At 42.8% G+C, this 26,031-nt stretch overlaps 1 protein-coding gene across 1 annotated transcript; it reads left to right on the forward strand.

Moving 5' to 3' along the window:
• HPSE (heparanase) lies at positions 1 to 25,418 on the forward strand. The gene is made up of 12 exons (XM_067556833.1): positions 1 to 195; positions 4,141 to 4,286; positions 6,363 to 6,488; positions 8,086 to 8,259; positions 10,407 to 10,578; positions 11,730 to 11,777; positions 14,552 to 14,645; positions 15,333 to 15,439; positions 16,683 to 16,797; positions 20,247 to 20,365; positions 21,381 to 21,527; positions 22,501 to 25,418. Exons 1-12 carry the CDS (start codon positions 29 to 31, stop codon positions 22,658 to 22,660), a joined length of 1,575 nt encoding a protein of 524 aa, XP_067412934.1. The 5' UTR covers positions 1 to 28; the 3' UTR covers positions 22,661 to 25,418.
• The last annotated feature ends 613 nt before the right edge of the window (positions 25,419 to 26,031 follow it).

The following is a 26,031-nucleotide window of genomic DNA, read 5'->3' on the forward strand; positions in this document are numbered from 1 at the left end:
GGGAAGCCGCGTGGCCGGGGAGCCGAGGATGCTGCGCCGGCTGCTGTGGCTGCTGCTGGCCGGGCAGGCGGCGGCAGGCGCGGTGCTGAGCGCGGAGCTGCGGGGCCGGCCCGCCCGCGAGGTGAGCTCGGCTTTTCTCTCCCTGACCATCGACGCCAGCCTGGCCGCGGACCCCAGGTTCGTCAGCGTCCTGGGGTGAGTGAGAGCCCGGCCCCCCGGGGCTGCCTCGGGAGCAGCCCTTCCTCCCCCCCCCCTTCCCTGAGAGCTAAGACGAGCCCCCTTCGCCGGCCCCGCCGGGCCCAGCCTAACTCCAGAGCCTTGCCGGGGAGCGCCCTGGCTGCCCGGGACTCCCAGGCGGGGGTCCCGCCATCGCCTGGCCCTGGACCCACGCGCTGCCCGCCCCCCGGTCTGCCCATCCCCAGCCCCGCGCTTCGCTGTCTCTCGGCGACTAAGAGCAGCCGATCCAAGTTACCCTCCCCGCCCCCCCCGCTCTTTCTAAAAAAGCGCCCCTATTCTTACGGTAAAAGCGTTGCGAAGAAAACATACCAAACCCCCCCGAAGTTCTTACACGCATGCTGTCTCCGAGGGCCGCGGGCAGGCAGTTGCCAGCAGTCACCAGCTCCTTCTAAGCAAGCGCCTTTATTCTTACGGTAAAAACATTCCCGCGGAAACGTGTAAAACCCAACCGACGCTCCTAGACGCATGCTAGAAGCTGCAGCCGAGCTCACCCAGCAGTCCTGTCACTCCCTGCTAACCCAAAATCTGTCCAGCCCTTCTGCAAGGCTCGGAGGTACCCCTGGACAGAAGGTCCCGTCTGTCTGCTGAATGAAAATGAAGGACGGAGGCCCTCTGTCAGTTCTGACTGTTTTTTTTAATGCCAAAAGCCCTTTCTTTCTTTGAGACACTGGCAAACCCAGCCTGACCCAATGTCTGCAAAGCTCCCCAGGGCGGTGCTGCTCTGGAGTGTTTACAGTCCCCAGGACAATCTCGCTGCACTGTTCTAGTTCCTGCATGAGCTGTGGAGTAGAACACAATCATGTTTATACAGTTCCTAAATTTAAATAAGTGGTCCCCACTGAGACTGCATGGGATTGCAATATCGGCCACACTGGGATGTTGGGTTTGGCCCATTAGAGGGATGTGAAGTCAGATTCCTAACTCTCTCAAGTGCAGGATTTTGAACAGTCCCATCTCTGTTATCCATTGTGCTTTCTTTGTATTTAATTATCAAACAAAGCGTAAAGGAAAAGGAAAATAAATTAGGGACAAATGTGAAAGGTAAGGAGAGTCCCAGGCAGGAGAACAGAAGAGGGAGTGTGTGTTGGAATGGATAGCTCCAGAGGCTTTAATAGGGAAACAGAGTGCTTCCTTGTATAGGTTACCAAGTGAAATCCAGCCCGGTGAAGCAGTGTTATAAAATTGCCATCTAATAGCACCTCCATGGCCTACACAGCAAGCATTTGGAGGCTAGGTCACCACGTGCCCCCATCACAAATCCCATGCTACACTTGTCATTAATTGGCACTCTTAGCAGAGGCCAAGAACTGAAAAAGCTGTGCCTGCTGGAATACTTTCTCTTCCCACATGTGATTCTTTCAAGTTAGTGCTTAGACACAGTCAGTCTGTTTACACTGCAGTAAAACATGGGCAGCTGCCCCACATCAGCTGACTCTGGCTTGTGGGACTCAGGCTGTAGAACTATAAAATTGCAGTGTAGACATCCAGGCTCAGGCTGGAGCCCAGGCTCTGGGAACCTCCCCCCTCACAGGGTCTCCTGAGGCCAGACATCTACACTGCAATTTTATAGCCTCACAGCCTGAGCCCCATGAGCCTGAGCCGGCTGGCATGGACCAGCTGTGGATCGATGGGTATTGTTGCAGTGTAGAGGTACCCAGTGGCAGGAACACCAGGTGCAGGGAATTCCCAGGACAGCTGCCCAGGCTGTACTTGTTGTGAGGGTAACCAAGGTGCTTCATTCTGCAGGGCTGCCACTCCAACACCTTTTATCAGCACTAAATGCACAGGGTTTCTTTAACTGAAATACAGAGAGCAGGAGAACTGAGCTGAGGAAAAGGTGAGGCTGAGGCAAACTGACAGGAGAAACAGGTGTAATCCCAGGAGAGAAGAGCATTACAGCCACCCAGGGCCAAAGGGGGGGCCAAACACCACACACACAGGTGGCAGTGTCTTCCAGCGATAGAGGGGGTCCGCACAGCCTTCTGGCACCACCATTGAGCTGGGTAATGAAATGAGCTTAGCTCCCAATCCTGGTGCAGCTTTGGACTCTCCTTCCATTTATGTCTTTTGCTTAAACTCAAGTGCCAAGTAGGCTCTGTCACTGCCTGAGGCTGAAACTGCACTTACTGAAAAATGCAATCCTCTCTGAGTCACGCATCCCTTCTAAGGAATACACGAGATAAACCAACCCATGTCCAACCTTCACCAGAGTTTTTCTTTTCTCCTGTTTCCCTTCTGCTCTGATTCTCCATGTCTCTCCTGCCCTCCGCCTCCCACTTTCACTCCTCCTGTGTCCAGAAATCTTTTCTTTTTCACTTTATATCTATTTTCTGTTCCTTTTATCTCTCTCCTCTTCTTTTCACTACCCATTTCCTGCAGCTGCTTTCATCCTCCTTGTCTCTTTTCTTTTCTCTACATCTCCTTCCTCTTAGTTCCCATCCCCCTTTTTCTCCCTTCACCCTGCCTCACATCTTTTGTTTTCCCTGGCCTTCCTGTCACATTTTCCTTTGCCAGATCTCAGTTTTATTTTCATCTCTCAGAGGTGTTGAGGATTAATGTGTTAATGTTTGTTGACTTACTAAACACTTTATTCTCTCACGGCTTGGGCCTTGCCATCTTTTGGGGATCCCTCCTGGTGCCTGGCCACTGGAGATGGTCTCTCAAGATGCGGGAGTCTTTTTTCTAGGTAGCCACAGAGAAAATCTGCCCCTCTTTTCCACTGTCTGAGCTGTGGAAATAAGTTCCTGGAGCCCAGGATATTCCATTTAGCAGCCCCTTGCTCATGCAGTCACCCTGCTTATGCTGACAATATCCATGGCCTAGTGCACTTCCAACCTTTCCAACATGCAACAGCAGAGTGAAAGTGGAATGAAAAACAAACTAATCAGAGAGTTCATGATTCAGGCTCTGCCGCAAGGAGGAAGTAATTGGTGGCTGATAATCTCCTGCACTGTTGTTCCATAACAGAGATAACATCATTGTTATCTCTGCTGCATGGTCAGACCTAAGAGGGGCAATCTTATCTCTTCCTCTGCAGTAGATGGAATCAAGGAGCATGTTCTCTGCATGTTACGCCAGCTGAGAACTTGTCTACACACACAGATTAAAATACCTATTTAAATTAAACTGGTGTAATCTGTTTAGTTAAACTGATACTAGTCCATGTGTGGACTTTATCTGTTTTCGGCTTAAGAATGACTGGCTTCAGTGTTGCTTAGGTCAATCAGGAATCAAATTTTAAAACCAATTTTAAGTTAAACTAGCTCAACTTTCTTACGTAGATAAGGCCCTGGTGTACTCCAAACAGTTTGTTCGAGTGTTTCATCGGGCAGAACAAATGAAATGGTACATCTACCCCCCAGCATGCAAACATGAAATTGAAGCTCTGTCATCACTTCCAGTTTTTGGAGAGGGAAGGTGGGGAAAAGCATAACAAAACGTAGAAAAAAATCCTTCATTTGAAAGAACACTCCCATTTGTATCACTGACCATTTTCATCAAAAGGGAGGACTTTTCCTGGAGAACAGCTGCCTGACCTACAACATCACTGATGACTTAGTCAGAAATCGGCCAGCCCTGTGATCTAGTGGCAGCCCTGTTATATGATGCAGGGGATTGAAGTATGGATCTGGGAGAGCTGGCGGTAACACACCCAGCCCATAGATGGGTGTGTGTAATAGGGAGCAAAGAGTGACATATGGCTAGGGGGAGATATAAACAGAGAGGAAAGAGTGGGGATTGCAGCAATCCTCACACCACCTGAGGCCACATGCTGCAAAATTTGCATCTGGTTCTGAATGTTTCCAATTCGGACCCAGGGTTTTCTTTCAGACCCATCTCTGCAACTGCTTACAGTCAGCTTGATTGCGATGAAGACATTTGTTCCATTTCTCCCTTCGCCAGCTCTCCCAAACTGCGCACTTTAGCAAGGGGTTTGTCTCCAGGCTTCTTGAGATTCGGTGGCACCAGAACCGACTTCCTGATCTTTGACCCAGAGAAGGACGCAGCTTTAGAAGAGAGAGACTTTTGGGAACCGCAGGTGAAAGAAGGTAAAACAGACAGGAACATGTTAAACATGAAAATGTTTTTGATTCAAATTAATAAAAATGTGCATTAAAACATGCTGCAGATGCAGTTAAAACAGGGCAGCCCCATTCAGAATTCTCAGCTGATGCAGCATTCCAGTCCATGCTTACATGGCAATAGACAAGCATGATGTTGACAGGCCTGTCCCATGTCCTGCAGGATGAGCTCCTAGTTGCTGGGAGAGAAAAGCAGAGATGAGTGGAGCTACCATGGAGGTACCACAAAGTGAAACATCCTACTTAGTGGGCCAGGGCTGCTTAAAAGATTCTCCTTTGCATGGATGTTTAGAAACGTTTTCCCTCCTATCCCTTCCATTCTGCTCTGTCTCTTCTCCTATCATTACCCCAGTACTTACAGTCTGCAGGTCTCTCTTTCCCCATCAGCTAGCTCCTTAGGGTTCTTTATATTATGAGCTGGGTAGGGACTCTGCATGAACAAGGCCTAATGCATTCTGAGTGGTACCAGAGTTCAAAAACAAATAATGACAGTCGAGAGTCAGGGTGGAAAACCGGTCACTTTACAGGCAGAATCCCAGGCTAACAGCTGGGAAATCTACCTTTCTGCTGGGTTGCTGTTCCATATAATGTCATGAGAACAATGTTCCCAGCCTCTGCATTCCCCAAGAGGAGCTAGAAACTTGCAGTTCCATCCTAAATATAAAACATTAACTAAAAAAAAAAAATCAGGTGGAAAAAGAGATTATTCTGCTTAAACTTTTTGGGTGGGATTTTCAAAAGCACTCGTCTTTGGCCTATTTCTGCATCCATTGAAGACAGTGCTTTTCTTCTTCCTCAGGGCAACTTGAAAAGCAACATTAAAAGATCAGTGTCCAAGTTTGTCATCCACTCAATCTCATCTTCCAGTGACAGGGAATGAATCAAGGCTGTCCCTCTGGAGAAAGATCTTAAAGGGCAGCAGCGACTCACTGGATGTTCCATGGTTTACTCCCACTAACTGTAAGGGGAGCAGAGTTAGGACAACACTGAATACTTTTGAAAATCCCACCCTTCTATTTAAATAGCATGGAAAGGTTTTAAAAATAATCCCACACTTTGCTTCAAGATGCATGGCTTGCATGTGCCAAATTTAGCCTCTGGTGAATTTCACTGAGCATTTATACCCTCCTAAAGGTGGGTTTGCTGATGAAAAGCCTTGACAAAGCATTCTGTACAGTGGTACTAGTTAAAGTGTAAGATGAAATATTTCCTTTACTGTGTCCTGCTCTCTTGCAGTGTTTCTGAATGTACAGCCTCCTCAGTGTACTGTCTGACAATGCTGTGGTGTCGTTTATGGGTTCAGTCATTTTTTAAAAATGCTGCCTGAAGAACAAACTTAGCATTTCCAGAGCTTCTGCCAAGACCTTTTTCTCACCACTCTTGTAATGAGATCAGCTGTTCTCACTGCATCAAGCAGGAAATAGTTTTTCCTGTTTTGTGCAATGAGAGCTGCTGACTTCGTTATCTTCCTGAACTGAAGTTCTTTACTCAAATGGTACATTGTCTGCTTAGGTACTTTGCGTACAAGATTTAAAGTCATTAGCATGATCATTCAGGGAACTTCCTCCGTCAATAACAAAACAATGTACCAATTTATAGCCACCCATCATCCAAATTCACCATTTTCCAACTCAATCTATCCTCACCCTACAAGTTTTCAAGAAAAGATGGGCTTTGCATATATTTAAATGCTTTCCTGAAATGGGAATAATTTTCTTAGGACTGGCAAAAATCTTAAAACCAGTAGAAACATGGTAAGTACTATCATTGTAAATGAGAAATATTTTTAGATGTTGATAACTGGCTTTATTTGATTTTAGTGGGGGGAAATATGAATCCAATCATCCTCCTGTCTAATGTTTAATGTACTGAAAGTTCGCAGGCGGATTCAGCCTACAGAAATGTGCGAATGAGCAGCACTCTACAAACGTAACTATGTTTCTTTAGGTGGACTACAATCCTCATTTATTGTAACCTAAGCACAATACTCTGAAAAGTTTATTATTGTGACATGAGTTTGTTTTGGGTTTTTTTGGACTGCAGGTATTTGTGGATTAAAAGTTGTTCCTTCTGCTGTGGAGGAGCTACTGCTATCTCAGTGGCCCATCCAGGAGAAGCTACTCCTTAAAGAACAGTACTGGAAAAAATACAAAAACACCACCATTACAAGTAAGATTTTTGTGACAATCACCGGTTAATTGGAAAGTCTCTCTTTTGCTGTGACTTGCAACTGGGAGATGCAAACCTGTTTGAGTTCTAAGGTAAAATTTTCAAAAGCACATAAGTCCCATTTCCAAAACTGACTTTGACACTGGTTCCTAAACCCCTTTGAAAGTTTAAAGGGACAAGGTGGGGGAGGTAGTATCTTTTATTGGGCCAACTTCTGTTGTTGAGAGAGAGGCAAGCTTTCGAGCCACACAGAACTCTCCTTCAGATCTGGAGCTCTATGTAAGCTTGAAAGCTTTTCTCTCTCACCAACAGAGTTGGTCCAATAAAAGATCCTCCCTCACCTTGTCTCTCTAATATCCTGGGGCCAACGTAGCTACAACTCTGAAAGTTTGAGTCACTGAGGTGTGACTGAAAATGTTACCACTAGTGTCTGTTTTCTGATTGAATATTTTGTCTGTTGCAATGGGAGTTGAGTGGATGCTCAGCAACTTACAGGAGAAGGCCTTGACATTTTAAGATCAGTGGGGCAAAGCCCTGTTACAGTAGACACTTGTTTGCAGCAACAGCTTGTCAGAGTAATTGCCACTTATGAGCAACATTTCCCCTGGGAACATTTTCCCTACTGTGAATTGTCTACACTCGGTAACAGCAACGTTTGTGATGTTGCAACGTCACATCCAGAGGTGGCGATGGGAGGGCATGTAGGGGCATTGCCTCCCGCACAAAACAGCGTCTTTCCACTCCCCTCCCACCCCTGGCCCTTCAGCGTGGCTCCCGGGCGCACAGCCCATCCACCTGCCGTGCCTGACAGAGCCTGTGTGGAGAGCTGTGTCGGGGAGGGTCTGGAAAAGGGATTTTTCAGGGAGGAAAGCTGGAGTCAGAGGAGCAGCAGAGGTGCCACTGGAAGGTCTCCTCCTCCCTCCCTTCCTTAGCATCTGGCTTGCAGTTGGCGGGGGTGGAGGGGGTGTTGCTATTTTGCAGTGGGGAGTATCCGGGATCTCCCGTGCACTGAGCTGTCCCCTCCATCTGGGTTCTGGCGGCGGGCTATGGGTGTGCTGCTTTGCAGCAGGGGAGTCGGAGGACCTCCCCTCCCCAGGGCACTGACCTGTCCTCTTCCCCCCTCCCGTGTCCACTGTCCATGCTGGGAGCCCCCCTCCTCCCCGCATGTCAGGCTGCGCATGGCGCCCTCCCCGCCCATCCCTCCCTCGCCAGGGTGGAGCATGAAGCTGCCGACTGGGGTTCCCCTACCAAATCAAGGGTTACCCTGCTCCATTCTCCCCAAACTTGGGGTTCCCCCACCCTCATCACACCCCACCCCAACATGGCTGCCCCTTCCCTTCCAAAACACCCATAACTCTTCATATGCCTTTGTTCAGACACTCCCCATAACAGCAACAGCCACTGAGGAGCAACAAAGCAAAAGGGCACCGATACGTTGCTCCTAACAAGCCCCTACTGTATTTTGTCTGTACGTGCTACGTACATCTTCTGTGCTAATCATCACAATGAGGAGGCTGTACATTTGTTCTACGTCAGTTGGCACTTCAGAATTTTGGAGACAATAATTGGGTTTTTTCCCCCATCTTTCTTCTTACAGAGAGTACTGTGGACATTCTGTACAGCTTTGCAGAGTGTTCAAAGCTGCATCTGATCTTTGGACTTAATGCCTTACTGCGAAAAGGTGGTTTGCAGTGGGATAGTTCAAATGCTGAGTTGCTGTTGGATTATTGTGGTTCCCAACATTACAACATGTCTTGGGAACTTGGGAATGGTAAGTACAGGGCATGAGAGGTGGGGGGGGGAGGGGTGTGTGTGTGTGTGTGGTTATAATTAGTATTGTTAAGATGAGAGGTACTGATGACTGCATCAGTCACAAAGCTCTGAGGTTGGATGTGAATGCACCGTGCAGTTAACACGAGGATGGGTTAGTCAGAAGCACCCTTCACCTAAGACAAAAAGGGGTCATGAGCCAGCCTGGAAGTTTGGTCTGAGGCCATGTCTACACTACCGAATGAAGCGGACCGACCTAAGTTAGGTCACCATACAGCTGCCGCAGTAATTACATTGCTTGTGCATGTCTACACTTCACTCCTTGGGTTGGTGGTGCGGGTCCTCACTAGGAGCGCTTGCATCAATTGTCCTGTCAGTCTGGGGCATTGAGAGACAGTTCCTGAAAGCCCGGAATGGTCGACAAGCGACGCAGTGTCTACACCGACGCTGCATTGACCTCGGCTCTATGTTGCTTGTGGAGGAGGAGTTGTTAAGTCGGTGTTGTGGGGCAGCTACGTCAGCGGGAGCAGAATTTAAGTGCAGATGCTTCCATAATTTGGTCGACAGAAGCTGCCTTACGTTGACCTAACTCTGTAGTGTAGACTAGACCCAAGTGGAGGAGGGCTTTTGCTAAGTATTTGGGTAGAGGGGTGCGTGTTTGGGGGGGGAGGGGGCAAACAGAAATTGAGAAGAAACAGAAGAGAGGGAGACAGAAGCAAAAAGCAAGAAAACCAAGCTGTAGCCTGTGAGCACAGTGTGACCCTAGAGGAAGCCAGAGAGAGGACTTTAGGACCTGTTGGCTAAAGAGGCCTGGAGCTGTAAGCTAAGACATTCTGCTTTTGCTTCCTCCTGCCTTCGAAGAAGCAGGACTTTGTACGTTGCTTGTAAATAAACAAGATAGCAGCTAAGAAAATACCCTACTGTCATCAATTTCTACCCACACCTGTAACATCCCCAAGGCCCTGAACTTTAAGTAGCTGCTTAGATTGAAAAGGGGCAGGAGGATTTTGTGCACCCCACTTCTGCAAAATTGCCGAAATCCCTTGGATGCGCAAACCCTGTCCAACAATGGCAGATTTTTGTGCCTGCATCTCGTACTGTTTTGCAGACTCCTCCATGAAGCCAGAATTTTAATGTATGTCAGATTGTTCCACAGCTAGAGATGGGATTGAATCACAATTTTGGGATATCCAGTTAATGCTTTGTGGCAGTTTAGGCCACTCAGATCCATAGTAGTACTGGCCACTATCGGATACATTGGGCTGACCCAATATGGCAGCTCTTACATTCTTATCCTGAACATCGATAACTGAAGTCCGTTAGGAAGCCACAGTGGGAAGAAGCCAGTTACAGGGAGCATTGCTGGGGTCAGGAAAAGCAGGGTGTCCGTGACAGTGACTAGGGCACTGGCTAAGTGGAGGGGATCTCTGACACGCAATAACGGGAAAGAGTATTTGTACACTAGGTTATAAAGAAGTAGGCTATACGAGGAAGAAACAGGAGAAGAGACTCTGGGTTGAGGTGACAAGAGGCAGACAAGTACAGGAAGACAGCAAAAGAATGGTCTCTAATAACAGAGGATGGGGAGGTTCTTTGGGTCTGAGAAGAGAGGCCAGGAAATGGGAGAGAACAAGATTATATTTGAAATATTTACTACCACATGGCAAAGGCCATTAATTTTTACAATGAAAAATTTTCAGGAACAGCTCTGTATGATACAAATCCAGATCAGAGCATGTTTTATTGGAGAAATAGTAAGATCTTAATCATGACTGAGAGAAGCGGTGGAAGACCTACTGCTTGAATTATTTTAAATCATTTCACTGTTTGTAAAGTGCTTTGGGATCCTCTGATGACAGGTGCTACAGAAGTGCAGAATATCATCATCATTATTTATTCAAACTAATTTTGGACAGAGGACTGGAAAACATACTATTTGGAAAAATCCTTCCCTGAGAGGGAGTGGTTTCCTGTAGATGTAGTAGTCTCTCCGTTCTCTTATTTCATAGCTTATCTAGTGCTTAATTGTGTAGTTCTGTAAGTTGATTGGGTGTTACTGCTATGCACATTTTGAATGAGTCATATGTGTGTTCTGGAAATCTATTAAGAAACGGTCTGTGTGTGTATGTGTATGTTTGTTTGTATCAGAGCCAAACAGTTTCAGGAAGAAGTCTGGCATCTATATTGATGGCTTCCAACTAGGACAAGACTTCATTCATCTTTATCACCTTCTGAGAAACTACAGCAGCTACAGGAAGTCAAAACTTTATGGCCCTGATGTTGGTCAACCACGGAAAAACACTCAAAAGTTGCTGAAGAGGTAACAAAGCAGAAACCTGTCATCACGGGCTTGATAAGATAAGGCAGTAAGATGAGTGTAGAGTGCAGATGTGTATGGGAAATAGGACTGAGAATTCATGGGGTCTGATTCCATGCTTGGGCCATGCCTAAGATGTTAGAGGACCCTGAAAAATTAGATTTTATTGAGAACTAATTTGTTTTAGGTTTTTTTTGGAAAACTAGAATCACCAACTGTCTGCCTGTCAGAGTATGATTGAAATCTTAACTGCATTGCAAGAGAGAGTAAGGGCAAAATCCCAGCTGAGGAAAATTGGCTCAGTTCCATTGATGTAAATGGAGCTATTCATGGCAGAGGCTCTGGCCCTAAAGTGTGGCAGAAACTCACTAATCCACACACCTCTCAATCAGCATCAGAAGAGTGTCCCCCCACCTTTCAGCAAGGATTTAATAACAAATGCTGTGTCAATCCCATGCTAGTTTGTTGTTCATTCTGTTTGCAAAATATTTTTCAATACATTTACTATATTGTGAAATAGCACCGAAAATAAGTGGCATAAATGGAGTATAATATATACAATCAATTTTAGAAATGAATTTGAGAAGGAAGAGGCAGGCAGGGTATTGTTTTTTTTTTGTTTTGTTTTGTTTTTTTAATTAAGTTAGGGAGTCTAAACCACATGAAATATCATAGCTGCGGTGAGATTGCAGCCTTTTGGTATAATGGAAAGCTTGTGCATTAGATTTTTATCAGTCAAAAAGCCCCAAATCCACTTCTGTTGTAATCACTAAATCCTGTTTAAATAAAAGTTTTAACTAGTGCCTTGCATGTGAGAATCTCAAAGTACTGCACAAACATGAACTCATCCTCCACAATCCACTGATGTAGGTAAATGCTACTAACCCCATTTTATGGATGAGGAAAACTGAGGCTCAGAAAGGATGAGTGACTTGCTCCAGAACACTCAGCTAGTCATTCTCAGGACCAGGATTAGAATCTAGAAGTTTCTGGCGAGTCCCAGGCCAGGGCGTTGGTGCAATTGACTCTCCTGGTGTGGTGTCTGAGCTCATTGTCAGCGCTTTGATTTCAGTGCTGTCTCTCATTTTCTGCAATTCTGTTGTGTACTCAATGTTCCACAAAATAATGAAATCATGCCTTTTGTTTATTGACAGCTTCCTGAAATCAGGAGGAAAAGTAATTGATTCTGTTACGTGGCATCAGTAAGTATTAGGTATCTATTTAGCTACTATAGTATTAACAGATACAGATTTTTTTGCAAAGCATTATTGATTTTTAAATACGGTAACAGCAAAGATGGAAAAACAGTTGAAACAGCGTCTTTCACCACACATCCACTCACAGTGGTACTCTGTCCCCCTCTAGTGGTGGGTAGGCCACAGAGCAGTTGATGAGTTTGTGTACAAAGTGGGGTCTTTAGCTCAAGCAGTAGAGCCACGAGCTCCTAGAAACATAAGTTCGAGGTTCAATCCCCACTGCTGACTCACCCGGCGGTGTGATGTTACACCAACACTGAGTAAACAATATCCTACTTTTAATAAAAAGAACAGCAAAAGAAAACATGTCGAGCCCTGTCTTGTAACCCTACTGAAGATGGGAATTGTGGTAATAAGCATGTTTTTGCAGGATCAGGACATAAAGACTGACTAATCTAAAGATTCTCAGATTTCAGAATGATTCAGCAATACAGCTTATTGCAACAATGTTATTCTGCAAGTCTCTTGGCTTTGCATGCCAAGAGGGAGGGTGGCACATAGTTGGAGATGAATTATTAGTGCTAAACACCAGTGAAGCCTTTTAATTGGCAGCATTTATAAACACAATTTTTATCAGGTTTGCTTGTTAGTTGTTCATGAGGATTCTCTGTGGTACCACACTTTTGACAGTTCCTGCATGGAAGTTTCGTGTCTCTTTCCAAAACACTAATCTATTGCTTTTCCTTCCCTGCTGATGTACTCCTGACTCCTCCGATGCTATGCATGGGGTTTCCCCCATGATTTTATTTCTGCTTTCCCTGTTCTGAATAAACAGCATATATCAAGAGAAGAGATTTTTAAAATGTTAAGATTGTCTAACAGGCCTCTTGGCACACAAAGTTACCATCCTTTCCAGGTGCCCATATCACTGATGATCTGTGGCTATGCAGCTTCAATAGAGGTGGAAAGATGTAGTGGCATTCCTGAGCATTTTATAACCTAAGCATAGGCAAGACTCTACTTATTGTAGCTGTGCACAGGGCTCCACGTGATTACTAACCCTGTGGTCTGAGAGGGACAGAAACGTGAGCAATGATAACAAAGGAGATACTTTTATTGTGTTAAGATGAAGCCAAGAAGTCATAGCAGGTAAATTTTTCAAAGCAGTGCAGGGAGTTAGCAGTTTTTCTCACCAGGCAAGGGTATTTTTCCAACAGACAGTGCCTTTTGCATATGTAGCATTTGGACTGGCACAACCAATGACGTGCACACTGAGCAGCAGTTGTCTCAAAGCTAGAGAATTTGTAACTGAATAGACTTCCTACTGGGAGGTGAGTGGGGCTTGGCTGGCGTAAAGGAGAGTCTTACTTTTACTCACTCTTGATTAGGGTGAACAACTATTAGTTAGGAGGTCTAAATTATTAAACCACATAAGGAACTGTCCCAGATGAGACAGCCATGTCAGAAATGAGTGTAACACCGCTGTATAGCTCACTATACAAATGACATAACAATTGAGAGAGGCGCATTGGAGATGGACGTTCATTGCAAAAACACCGTTTGCAGTTCAAGGAAGTTTATCTGTTGCCCAAGCGGAAGCATGATCCAGCTGCCCCTTGGCTGCCACGCAGGCTTTGGCCAATAGGCAATAATTCTGAGAGAGAGGAGAAGGGGGAGAGCCAAGTCTCTGAGGATAAGACCCATGTCAATACTGTTGTGGCCTACCTGATTTTGAGTCCCCTGAGGTGCTGAAGGTTGCTCCTGTCCAGCTGTTGCTGAGGTTGTGGAGAGATTTGGGGGTTGAGTTCCCTCAGAGACTATCACACATGATAGCATGGAGGCCTGGCATTAGAGACAGCGAGACCTGGTGACAAGTCAAAGTGGCTTGCCCTACCTTTCTCTTCACTGTCCTCAAGTTCATCGGCCATTTTAAACATCCCGCTAGGTGGGAGGTCTGTGGAACTGAGCCAAATTCTCTGTTGCACCAGTTGCCTCACTGAAGTCTGTGTCAGTGTGACTGAGAATTTGGCCCACCGAGAGAGAAAATAACCTAAAGAAAACCTGAGATGTTGACTTCCAACCCATAAGACAAGTCTGACAACATCCCTTGCCCTCTTCAGTTGATGATAGAGAAAGCTGTAGCCTTTTGGGATGTTGCCACCAAAGTCCTCCAGCTAAAAGAGGGAAGTTGGAATGTGACAGACCTAATGTAAATAACAGCCTCAGTATTTTTTTGTATATCTTTATACATCAGTGGTTTTCAACCTGTGGTCCGTGGACCACTGGGGATCTGCAGACTATGTCTAAGATTTCCAAAGAGGTCCACACTACCATTCAAAACGTAGTCTAATACCACCTCTTTCCGTTTTTATTTGGGGGCTCTGCAAATGGTAATATTTTGGCAAAAAAAAAAAAAGTTGAAAACCACTATTATACATCATAAAGGAGCAGTAAAGACCTCCTACACATTTATTTTTCAGTAAACATTTAATGATTTGGGATCTTGATTTAAAAACATGGTACTGTTTACAATTTTATCATTTATACTGATTCAGTCGTTGGTGGACAGCAACTAGTATATGTGCGCAGGCAAGAGTAGGCAAAGCAATTTGTATCAGCTGAGCTTATCCCTGCTTGAAACCATGTGTAAGGATAGGAGGTGCAAAATATTAATTTTAAAAACTGTAAGAAAAGACAGCAGTGAGATGAGTAAGTATATCAGGAAACGAAGTTCTTTAGATCATGTTTTGTAACCTTGGCTGCATCTCTTAACTTTTCAGTTACTACGTAAATGGACGAAGCGCTACTAGAGAGGATTTCTTGAGCCCTGAAGTGCTGGAAACCTTTGTTACAGCAGTAAAAGATGTTCTTCAGGTACAATTTTATGTTAAATTGTCTGTGCACACAGCTACCATGGTGATGGGCATATAAGAAACCAGAATAGAAATTGTTGTCTAGCAATACATTTAAGGCATCTCAATTTTTAGATGCTGTACTAATTGTAAATAATATAACAAGTATCAACAATGCAAGTAACATTTGATCTCAAGGAAGATATTTTAATAGGAGTCTTTGGCTTCTACTAAGCATAAGACTGAACATCTTGTAAACCATGAAAATGAATGTATAGTGATTTGTTCATGCCATCGTGGCTCCAGAGATGGAAATTATGTCCAGATTCTGCTCCCCTTACTCTCACTAGGAAGGTACCTTATTCCCAGAGTACCCCTGCTGATTTCAACAGGATTATGTATAGAGTTAGATACTTCTCTGTGTGAGTAAGGGTTGCAGAGTCTGGTCCTTATTTACTTAGATTTGCAAATCTATTATTTAATATATGAGAGTTTAAAAAACCAGCTATTTTCTTTTCCCCACTCCTGTTCATCAGAACTCTTATGGAGCCTTGTCTCATTAAATATGTTCATATTAGGAAGCCCTGAAATTCATATGATCTCTCTAGAGATCAGTTCAAAAGCACAGAATTGTGACTATTTGTTATTTAAGCAGCACCATATGTACTTTACTTTCCTCTCTTTATCCTATTGACCCAACATTCTCTAGATTGTTGATGCAACTGTACCTGGCAAAAAGGTGTGGTTAGGAGAAACAAGTTCAGCATATGGAGGTGGAGCTCCCAGACTGTCTAATACGTATGTTGCTGGCTTTATGTAAGTAGAACAGCATGTCTTTAAAGTTACTCTTTTATTTTTTGTAGCGCTCTGGGTTTTTCAGGACCTCTGTCAATTAAACCACCACCAGTAAATGCCCAGCATGTCAGCAACATTCCCCCTGTCTGAGTGGGACTGGTATTGCTTTCTCTGGAGCCCAGTGACACTTCTGCATGCACAGACTGAGGTGATTACTCTCATACTGGTTAGTCCCCAGGAACACAGAACACTGATCTCAAAATATTCCCTATTCCTGTTGGAGACAAATGTGAGGGATCTAGCCAAAAATACAATATTTTATGTTAAGTGCTGGCCAGGAAAATATGCTTGTTTGACTTTTAATGCTGTATAGAAAGAGTGGCTAAAGTAAGTGTGATCTACAGAGCATAGGGCAACTGTCATAGCATTCTGTAGGGTCGCTGAATCATGTTTAAGTTTGGAGGAGTGGCCCAGAAAAACTACAGATCTCCGCATACTATCACAGATCAAACTAGAGAAAAAGTTCTGGGGCTGTCCCTAGCTTCACCCATAGCTGGCATTCCATCCACTTGTGATGCCCAAATGAGACGCATCTGACAACGCAGATCTTCACAGCGTGATTATCTATATTTTTCTTTTGGCCAAGAGTGAACTAACCACACTGATGTTTAAATTGTTGCTGGTAGACGTCAGCATTAACACTTCATTGAAATGAATGGAAAGAGTTCACACTTTGCTCAGAAGTTTAATTTCAGTCTGTCTGCAGACTCAGGTGGACATAACTGCATTGGTTTATATCTGGTTCATATTTTTACAACCAAAATATCTAGAGAATTATTTTTACAAATTAAACTCAAAAGCTAGAGCACAAGCTGACTTCTTTATGGGAGGCTCCATCTCAACCTTATTGCTTCTGCTCAGGACAAAATCACATCCTGAGCTTTTTAATTTCCACAGGTTGCACCTCTTTACTTAGGATGAAGACAGTGATAAGAGAAGTCAAGGAAACAGTACAGTATGATCAGATAGCTAGTCAAGATGGCATGAAAAATGGATTTTCATAGAGGCTCGTGCTATTTCTGTACTTTGATTTAGTTGCATGATTTTTTTATGTTTAGCTTTATTGTTTTATTTTAATTCTTGTTTCTGCTTCATGTATAGGGTAGCTGAGATAGCATGTAACATAGGGGAAAAACTGCTGATCTAAACTATCTTTTTTTTGAGGATTACTGTTTTTCTTTTTTTGTTTCCTGTTCTCTGGCAGGTGGTTGGACAAATTAGGACTGTCAGCCAGATTGGGGATTGATGTGGTGATGAGGCAGGTATTCTTTGGAGTAGGAACCTATCACCTGGTGGATGCAAATTTTGAACCGTTGCCTGTACGTATACAATAGCATTGTCTTTAATAATAACCAGACATGTGTATATATATGTGTATTCTGGTTAAATCTGATGTGGAGAGAGATGCCAGCTATTTTTACCCCTGTAAAGCGACTCACTGATAGGTACCTGTGACATACCAGGGCACAATCCAGACTAATGAACAGCTGTCACCCCTGTCCTGCAACCTTGGGTGCCTTCCAGTGCCTTGCTGAAGTAGCAGCCACCTGTGCCACTGACAAACAGCCTTCCAGCATGCAAGCCCCACCCTGAGGGTGTGTGTGTGTAACTGCAGCCTGCCAACCACACCTGGGTCACACTTTGGCTCTCACCAGCCTTGGCTATATTGCATGGTGACCCCAATATACCCCTAATCCCAGATTTCCCCCCAGAAATGTATCTCCTGCACTGCCCAGCCCTCTTCTGGACAGTACAAGTTACATTCTTAAATCGGTTATTCCTTTAAGGGAATAATATGCACATAACTTGTCATCCCAGATGGAGTTACTCAGTCACTTCAATTTAAATACACTGGATTAGATAAACGAATAAAACTAATTTATTAACTACAAAGAGAGAAACTTTAAGTGAGTACAAATAATAAGGCACAACAGTCAGAAATGGTAACAAGAAAAATGAAGATAAGACTTTTACTAATACCTAACTTAACAAACTATCTTAGATTCAGGCAAAATTTCTCACTACATGCCTTCCACAATCTTACTGATCAAACTCTGTGGGTCAGGACCCCTCACCCAGAGTCCAACGACTACTTCCTTTGTCCCTTCAGGTGCCGTGATGTGATGGGCTAGGGGAGAGAGAAGGGTGCCTTGGGATGTTTGTCCCTCCTTTTTATAGTTTCAGTCCCTCTCTTGGAAAAACATTTCCAGCTGAGCATTAGGAGACAGTCTATGTAGAAGGATGTTCCCTGTGGGCTTTTTCTCACCTATATGAGCTTTCTTTATTTCCCTTCCTGCTTGATGACTCTGTTTACTGCTTAAGTGCAAATTACACAGAGCACACATTCTTCTGTTTAGGACAGACCTGTTTGCCAACTTCACTCAGGCAAGGCTATAGGGTTTGGAACATGAGTTAGTAACATCATAGAGGGAAATCTTATAACTTTACAGACAATGTTGCCACACATATTTTATGAGGACTATACTGACCAGCAACTTAATGAGTTTTCAAATGATACCTTACACGACATGCCTTGTACAAAAGTTATTACAATAATGTGTAGGGTGTGAACACAGGGATACATTATGTCACAGCACCAATGTATCTAAAAATCAATTAAGTTCTGAATATGGGTCTCGTGCAGTCTAAGAAAGCAACAGGTATTGAAAAATGCAGGGTAAAAGTTATTGTGCTTGAGCAGCGGAGATGGACCTGAGCCACAATGTTCTGATCAAGACACAGACTTTCCCAAGGCTTCTGAGGTTTCAATGCTTTGGTTTGGGGGTTTCTCTAATGAGCAATAAGTGATTTTTCAAATGTTAAGGACTTGAGATGTTTCAGCTTAGTTATTTATGTTATGAGCTAATAGTGTAAGAATTGTTATTTTTAAGAACAACGCAGTTCTTGAGTCATAACCATACAAATAAAAAAGCAACTGAAACCAATACACTTTTTCATTCCCTTATAACATAGGTTGTCAGATTTATTTGGAGTAATGTTTTGCTTCGATAAAAGACTTTCTGCCATAAAGGTTCTAATGTCTTACTATAAGCATAGAACTCTCTCATTAGTGCTAATGGCAGTTACACATAGATGTGGGAGGAATAACAGTTCCCGTCCTTCTCTCCTACCTTCCCCACACTGGATCTGCTTCCATGTTGTGGCTGCTACAGATTGTAAACAGGGCTTATAATTGACAATGGTGATGTAGCTATGATGCTGTTTTCTGCATCCTGCTCATTTAGATGTAAGATATCCCCATGCTGAGGGGCAGGGCTGTGAGGGGACTTAAAAGTTAGTATTTGTCCTTTCCTTCTTGTTTTCCATAATCTAAAATAGACATCTAGTGGGGTAGTGGGAAATGTATATGATTATAAATAAAGCCAGTTCTTACCCAGCTGAGAAGCTAAATCTCTTTTTCTATACAGCAGCCTTCATTCTGCAGGGCAAATACCTTTCAGGATCCCACAGAAATTTAAAAATAAAGAGAGCTTCTATAATATGCTCCTTTTGGAACCAGTCTGCCTTGAGATGGCCCTCGTAACATGTCTGTTTCCCATGTGTTTTCCAAGCCATATCTACTAACCTTATCCAAAGTCCATGTTTTTCCTGGTATTAGAACTACAGAGCCAATCAAGCAGAAAGAATACATTGCAACTCTCTACTCTCCTCACATATAACTAAACTAAATTAGAAAAAGGAACAGTGCAGCAATACAAAGACATGGACCCCGACCCTGATCTCCCAGTATTTTTGCATTAGTGTAATTACAGTGAGTTCAGAGGAGTTACTCCTGACTCTCTCAGCTGCATGAGTTCAGACTCAATCCCCTTTATTGATAAAACCACCACTAGCAAAACCACTAAGAGGTAGCTGTTCTAAGGGTCAAGTTAAACCAGACACAGTTAGAGCTAACTGAGGGTCCATCCCTATGAAGTACTGAGGGCAACTTGACTCCTGTTGATTTCAATTGAAGGTTAGGATGCTCGGCACTTACCATCTGGCAGGATCAAGTCCTGCATCTCCCACTTGAAGGGCTCCTATATCCATGTATGAAGCTCCTATATCCATGTATGAAGAGGATAGAACAAAATGGCTCTAATGGGACCTTCTAAACTCAGCCACTTTACAAATTGGAGCCAGAATTTTTCTTTGTCACATTATTTGTTGTGAACTTGAACAAATTTGATATGCAGGATATTGCAAAAGAGAAAATAAGAGAAAAAGCACCAAGATATCAACAAAGGGACTCTTAAGTAACAAAGAACTCCCTCACCAGAGACTATGTTAGCTCTAGCTGCACTAGCAGGTGCAGTTGCTGTTTTTAAAGTCATTATGTGTCATCTGCATTTTATTGTAGTCACACTCCCAACAACTTGGTAGTGGCAGCAGAGTGAATGTACAATCAGAACATACCGTGTAGAGAAGGTGTGACTAACGGGGTTTGCCAAGTTCTGCAATTTAATGAAGGGCCGGTGGTGCAGACATTGGAGATTGCAAGCCTGGCATGCCTCAACATCCAGCACTGGATGGTGAATCTAGTAGTTTCAGCAGTCGGCACTTAGGAGTCTGCCCTGTTACATGCAAATTGGACATAGCCCTCAAGCTCCTGGCTAGTTATTATTGGGACCTGGTTAGGGAAACATTTTGGACACCCCTGATATAGAGCATGGTGATATTGTATTCCAGTGTCCAAATGTAATTTCCCTCTTATCTATAATATCTTGTTTGCCACATGGAAAAATGTTTTGTTTTATATGCAACACAGGATTATTGGCTCTCTCTGCTGTACAAAAAACTGGTGGGCACCAAGGTACTCAATGTTGGCCTGAAGGGAGCAGACCCGAAGAAGCTTCGAGTGTACCTTCATTGCACCAATAACCACCAGTAAGCATTGAAACATGATATCCAGGAACAACCGAATATAGTAAAAACAGAGGCCCTAGGGCACAATGAGCCCATTTAAATCAATGGAAACATTCTGACAGGCTAAACAGGGCTTTGGATCTGGCCCTACATGATCTGCAATTACACAGCATAACATGCAGAATGGGAAGGGGAGTTCTACAAAAAAAAATTCAGGAGTCTCTTATGAAACATCAAACAATAAGTCCATAAGAGTTGCCGTAGGAAATTCTATGGGAAGGAAGGAACGGTCTTGTGATTAAAGCACTGGCTGGGACTCAGGAAATCTTAGGTTTTTTTCTTAGCTCTGCTACAGACTCCCTGTGTGACTTTGGGAAGTCGCCAGATCTCACTGTGCCTCAGTTCTCCATCTGTAAAATAGAGATAGTTCTTTTCTCTCCCTCAACCCCTTTGGCCTATCTTGCCTGTTTAATCTGTAAACTCTCTAGGGCAGGGACTGCTTCTCATTATGTGTGTACAGTGCCTAGCACAATGGGGCCCGATCTCAGCTAGTACTTTTAGTTGCCATTGTAATACAAAAAATAATTGGGTCCATCCACTCCAATGTCCTGCCTCTATTGATGGGCTCTGGAAGGAGCCTTCTTGCCCTCCATAGAACTAATTTTAAGGAAATGTGAACAGTACAGTTGCAGGTACAACCTTTTACCTCCTGTGTTCTCCCATTGTCTCCTTGCCATCCGTGGTGTTCCCTTAATGGCTAAAGCACTGGGGCTGGTGGTGTAGAAATAGCTGCAGATCCAATGCCCCTTCCCAGTGTCTCGCTGTATTCTGGGACACTGAGCAGTTCATTGCTCTTGGTGCTCTGGGGGCACACCCCATGGAGCCTTGGCATTTATCCTCTCCCTCAGCAGAGAAACCATAAATTGGTCTGCTGCAGAGGGAACATGATCTGCCCAATTGTGACTACAATGCCTTTCAAATACTTGAATTTATTTTTAATATTTGATCATTAATATGCTTTTCTCTTACTTTTCAGTCCAATGTACAAAGAAGGGGATGTTACTCTGTTTGTTTTAAACCTCTATAATGTTACCAAACACGTGCAGTTACCCCCTAACTTATCTAATAAGCATATAGATGAATACCTTTTATTACCTCATGGGAAACAGGACATACTTTCCAGGTGAGAATATCTTTTCTTTCATTGCAAAATGTACCCTCACTAGCATGTAGATGAGCTATTAAGACAGGTGTCTATTTTCAATTTTCTAGGATAAAACTAGTTACTTTTATGGGTTTTGGTTTTTTTTTGTAAGTGCTTACTTATAAAATGAGGTGAACTAAAACTAGGCATTATTCATAAATGTTATTGAGGTGATAGCTCTGCAGACATGTAATGATTATTGTTGATGCACTTTTTCTGCATTTAATATGGAACACAGGAATGATGGAACATCACAAAAACTTATGAATCAAAAACCTGCTTATATCCGGGTTCAGTATTTTGGGTCTGATTCTAATCTCAGATTAGCTTTGTACACAGGTGTAACCACGATGATTTTAGTGGAGTTACTCTTGATTTATGCTGGTTTTAGAGAGATTCAAATCAGGCCCTCTGTGTTTAACACCTACTATTAATATTGCTAACACACAGAAGTGGTAAGGATCTGCATTCATAGATTCTAAGGCCAGAAGGAAGCACTGTGATTATCTGGTCTGAGTGACCCTCTTTGGTTATCAGTGGTGTATTAACAGTTGCAAGAGAAACACATTCCTAAGCTTATCTGTGCTTTTCAATGTACATTTGCCACCCAACTTGTGATTGTAAAACAGTTTAATTTTATGAACAAAAAACTTTTTCTTTTCAATTTTCCTTAAAGTTACACACACATGTATTTATGTAGGGTATGTCATGTACATAAATACATGTCGCTTGCAGACAGTTTACTGGATGCTGTAGACATGCTGCTAGCATCCTGTATGCTTGTCAGTCTGTAAGGATGGGGGTAGAGGTGGAGGGGGTTTAGCTACCTTAAAGCAACAAGAATCTGCCTTAATTTCGGCGCTTTCCTTCTCTCTTCCAGTCACGCCAAGTGAGCTTTGTGTTAAGTATAGCACACAAAGCATAAATAATTCAAACACCTCTCTCCATACAGGTCTATTCAGTTGAATGGCCGTGTCTTAAGGATGGTGGATAACCAAACACTGCCAGCGTTTACTGAGAAACCCCTTCATCCAGGGAGCACTCTAGGCCTTCCAGCTTTTTCCTATGGATTTTATGTAATGAAAAATGCAAAAGCTACTGCTTGCATTTAAACATTGAACACATCCTCGTAGGATGGTTGCAGGAGCATTGTGGCTAAAATGCAAATTTGATACTAGAGGGTTACATTTCTGTAATAAGCATGAACTCTGGCAATCTTGCTGCAAACCTGCTGGCAGCAACAGCAAAACCTGTGGGAGGAGAGGGCATAAATGCATATTATGTACTGTGTATATGAACCATATTGATGCAAACCTGCAAGAACATTTTTACCAGGTGGGGGAGTTTGTTTCTTTCCTCTCTCCGGCCCCCAATGGTCCACTTAGTAGCAATTCCTTCTCCATTCCACACACTCCTGTCACTGGAGCTGATTATACTGTGTCTGCAGATCTGCCAACCAAAGACTTGGACATTCCCTCATCTTCTAGGTTATATACATTTAAGCATAATTGTTATAGCCGCCTTTTTTTCTGAGAGAAAATGAGGTTCATGAAGGGGCTTTTTTAAAATATATACCCCCAGTGTTTTTACTCACACTGTTCCTTTAATGCCCCTGGAATATGGGAGAGCAGACATGAGAGAGACAATCATGGGAAAGCTACCAATAGTTACTGCAGATAATGAGCTTCTGATTTTTTTGTGCTCTAAGGGATATTCAGACCGGCTCTTTTCAACTGATAGTTATGTTGGGGGCGAGGGAAGTTGAAAACAAGCAAACTTGAAAACAAGCAAACAAGTAAGATGAATAAAGGAAGGATTATCTAAATGGGAAGAGGGAAATAGAGTGAGGAAAAATGCTGAAACTTACCTTTATCTACACTTAAAGGTGCAGCTATGAGGCTGTAGTACTTGGTGAAGACACTACCTATGCCTACAGGCGAGCTCCTATTGGCTTAGGTATTCCACCTCCCCAAGAGATGGTAGCTATGTCAAAGGGAGAAGTCCTCCCGTCGTCATAGCGCTGTCTACACTGGGAGGGAGTTAGGTCAGCATAACAGCGTTGCTCAGGGATGTGAATTTTCATCCTGAGCAACGTAGTGATACTGACAAATTTAGTGTAGACCAGGGCTGATGAAGAAGAGAATTAGATGTCCAAAAGACAGGTATAAATGGAGAGGGGAAGAGTTGTATTACGAACAAAACAAAAGGTGTAGGAAGTGGGGAGTGGTCAAATACTGGAAGAGAGAAATCAACAGCAGACTCTGTAGGCCAAATCCTCTGATGATATAAATTATCATAGTCTATTGACTTCTATTGAGTTCTGACAATCTATACAAATTGGAACTCTGACCTTGCATATTCAGTATGTAATAAAACTTTATGACAAAAAGATGGAGTCATCCCTTCAAAACGTTCACTACTCAGCATAATTTTTAGACACATTATCTCAGAGAGAAAAGAACCCCCATATGGGCCAATAAACTATTTTTTCCCAGTATAAATGTCTGTCATAGTGACTGCACATCAAAATCACAGATAAAACTTCACTCTGCTTTACTGATTTTTCAGGTAACTATCATCTCCTTTTAACCTGCTTCCCTGGCTCACAAATATTTTCAATTGGGGAAGAAGATATCCCTAAATAACTCCATCAGAAACTGTGAATGTGCTCAGGGAAGTCCCCTCATGTCACTACCAAGGGCCTGAATTATGATCAGGCTGGACGATGTCACTAACTCTGTCCATATAAGGCAGGGAAAGCACAGAGAGTCTGACTCAAAGCCCACTGAAGTCAAAGATAAAACTTCACTGGGATTTGGATCACACTCAGAATAACTAACAACCTTCCATGGCAGTAAGAGACAGCTGATTTCTCACAGCCAACTGAGAGACATCTCTGATTCTATAAAGCTCAGGAGATCTGTTTAAGATTCTTTGGGCCAGCAGAGGTAAATGTCAGCTGGAACTTCTTCTCTTGGCAAACTTACAAAACCAATTTTCCTTTTCCCTTAAACTTAATACATTCTTCTACATAGACATGCTCTCATGGCTTCACTATACCTTTACCCAGGAACTACTTATTCTCATAAATAAATCTCAAAACACCAAATAGCAATATAATTTAAAGCACAGCTATTGCCTTTGATATTTGTCTGTATCTAATTTTCTTAAAATTTGCAACCTGCCCCAGTGCAAATTGGCAATGCTTATTGTGATATGTATCAGGAAAAAGTTTCACATTATTGTACTTTCCCTTTTCAGGATTAAAAATGACACTGTCAGTTAAATAAGGGCACCAAATTTAGATTTTGTTTATTAAAAAACCCAACTACTTTAAAAACATACACTTAACAGAAATATAGTTGACATTTTGTTTAAAAATTGCAATGAAAACAGATAATTTGTGTTCAATTTAAAGTATTTCACTGCGGTATTTTCAATCCAAAAATTGCACCATTGTGCTAATACATACATGTCAGAAAGTGAAACAAACTATAAACAAAAGCAAGACTGACAAGTCTCTTCATTGTCCAAATTAAAATGGAAGAAGACAGCATAAATTATGAAAAATAAATTAGATTTGTAAAGTTCTTAATTGTAACAGTTTAAAGTGTTGAAAAACAAGCAATAAAGTGTTTTTAACCTGACCAGGATCCTTCTCAGAACCATTCTTAAAAACCAGCACCACCTGCCAACTCTGTTGTATGTGACTTTTTAATATTTGCATATTTTTAATAAAGTAATTTATATTAGTTTGGTAATTGTGATTAGAAGATTCATTTAAAAACTGGAAACACAGCCCACACTGTTTTTTAATGTTTGTAAGTGAAATTTTTATATTTGCACATTTTAATAAAGTAATTCATATTACGTTTTAGTAAGTGTCACGTTCTTTAGAAGATTCATGTTTAGCTTATTGACATCTGTGAACGGTACGTCCTTATAGTCAGATTTTTTTTTCTTTTAATCAAACCTACTCCAGGTGTCTTTCTATGACAAAAAATAAGAGGTATAATAGTACAAATGCAAGGGAGCATGGAGACAAAGCATGTGATGATGGCAACATGTTTCATTTTTAAACATGGCCTCTTTCTCTAATAGGTAATTATCATTATGGAGGCAACAATTAGTGATGTTTAGAACTTGGATGGTGCTTTTCAATCTCAAAACACTTTACCAGTGTAATTAATCTTTATAACATTCTCTGAAAAGCACTACAGTACTCATGTACTTTCATGAATAGGAAAGCACTATTAGTCCTATTGTACAGATAAACACATTGAGGCAAGGAAGTTAAAAGATGTGTCCAAGGTTACAAAGGGTTCAGTGTCAGAGCCTGGATTAGAATCCCAGGTTCTCAGCACTGTGCTCATGTAACTAGACCATACCTCTCTCCCTCCCGCTAAAGTTATTGTTGCTTCAGCATCTTGTTTTACTGTTTTTCCATGGCATTATAATAAACAATAGAAATTTAATCCAGACT

The sequence above is a fragment of the Emydura macquarii genome, unplaced genomic scaffold (genome assembly GCF_026122565.2).
Source record: "Emydura macquarii macquarii isolate MOO-44397 ecotype Brisbane River unplaced genomic scaffold, CSIRO-AGI_Emac_v2 contig_1790, whole genome shotgun sequence".
Lineage (NCBI taxonomy): Eukaryota > Metazoa > Chordata > Testudines > Chelidae > Emydura > Emydura macquarii.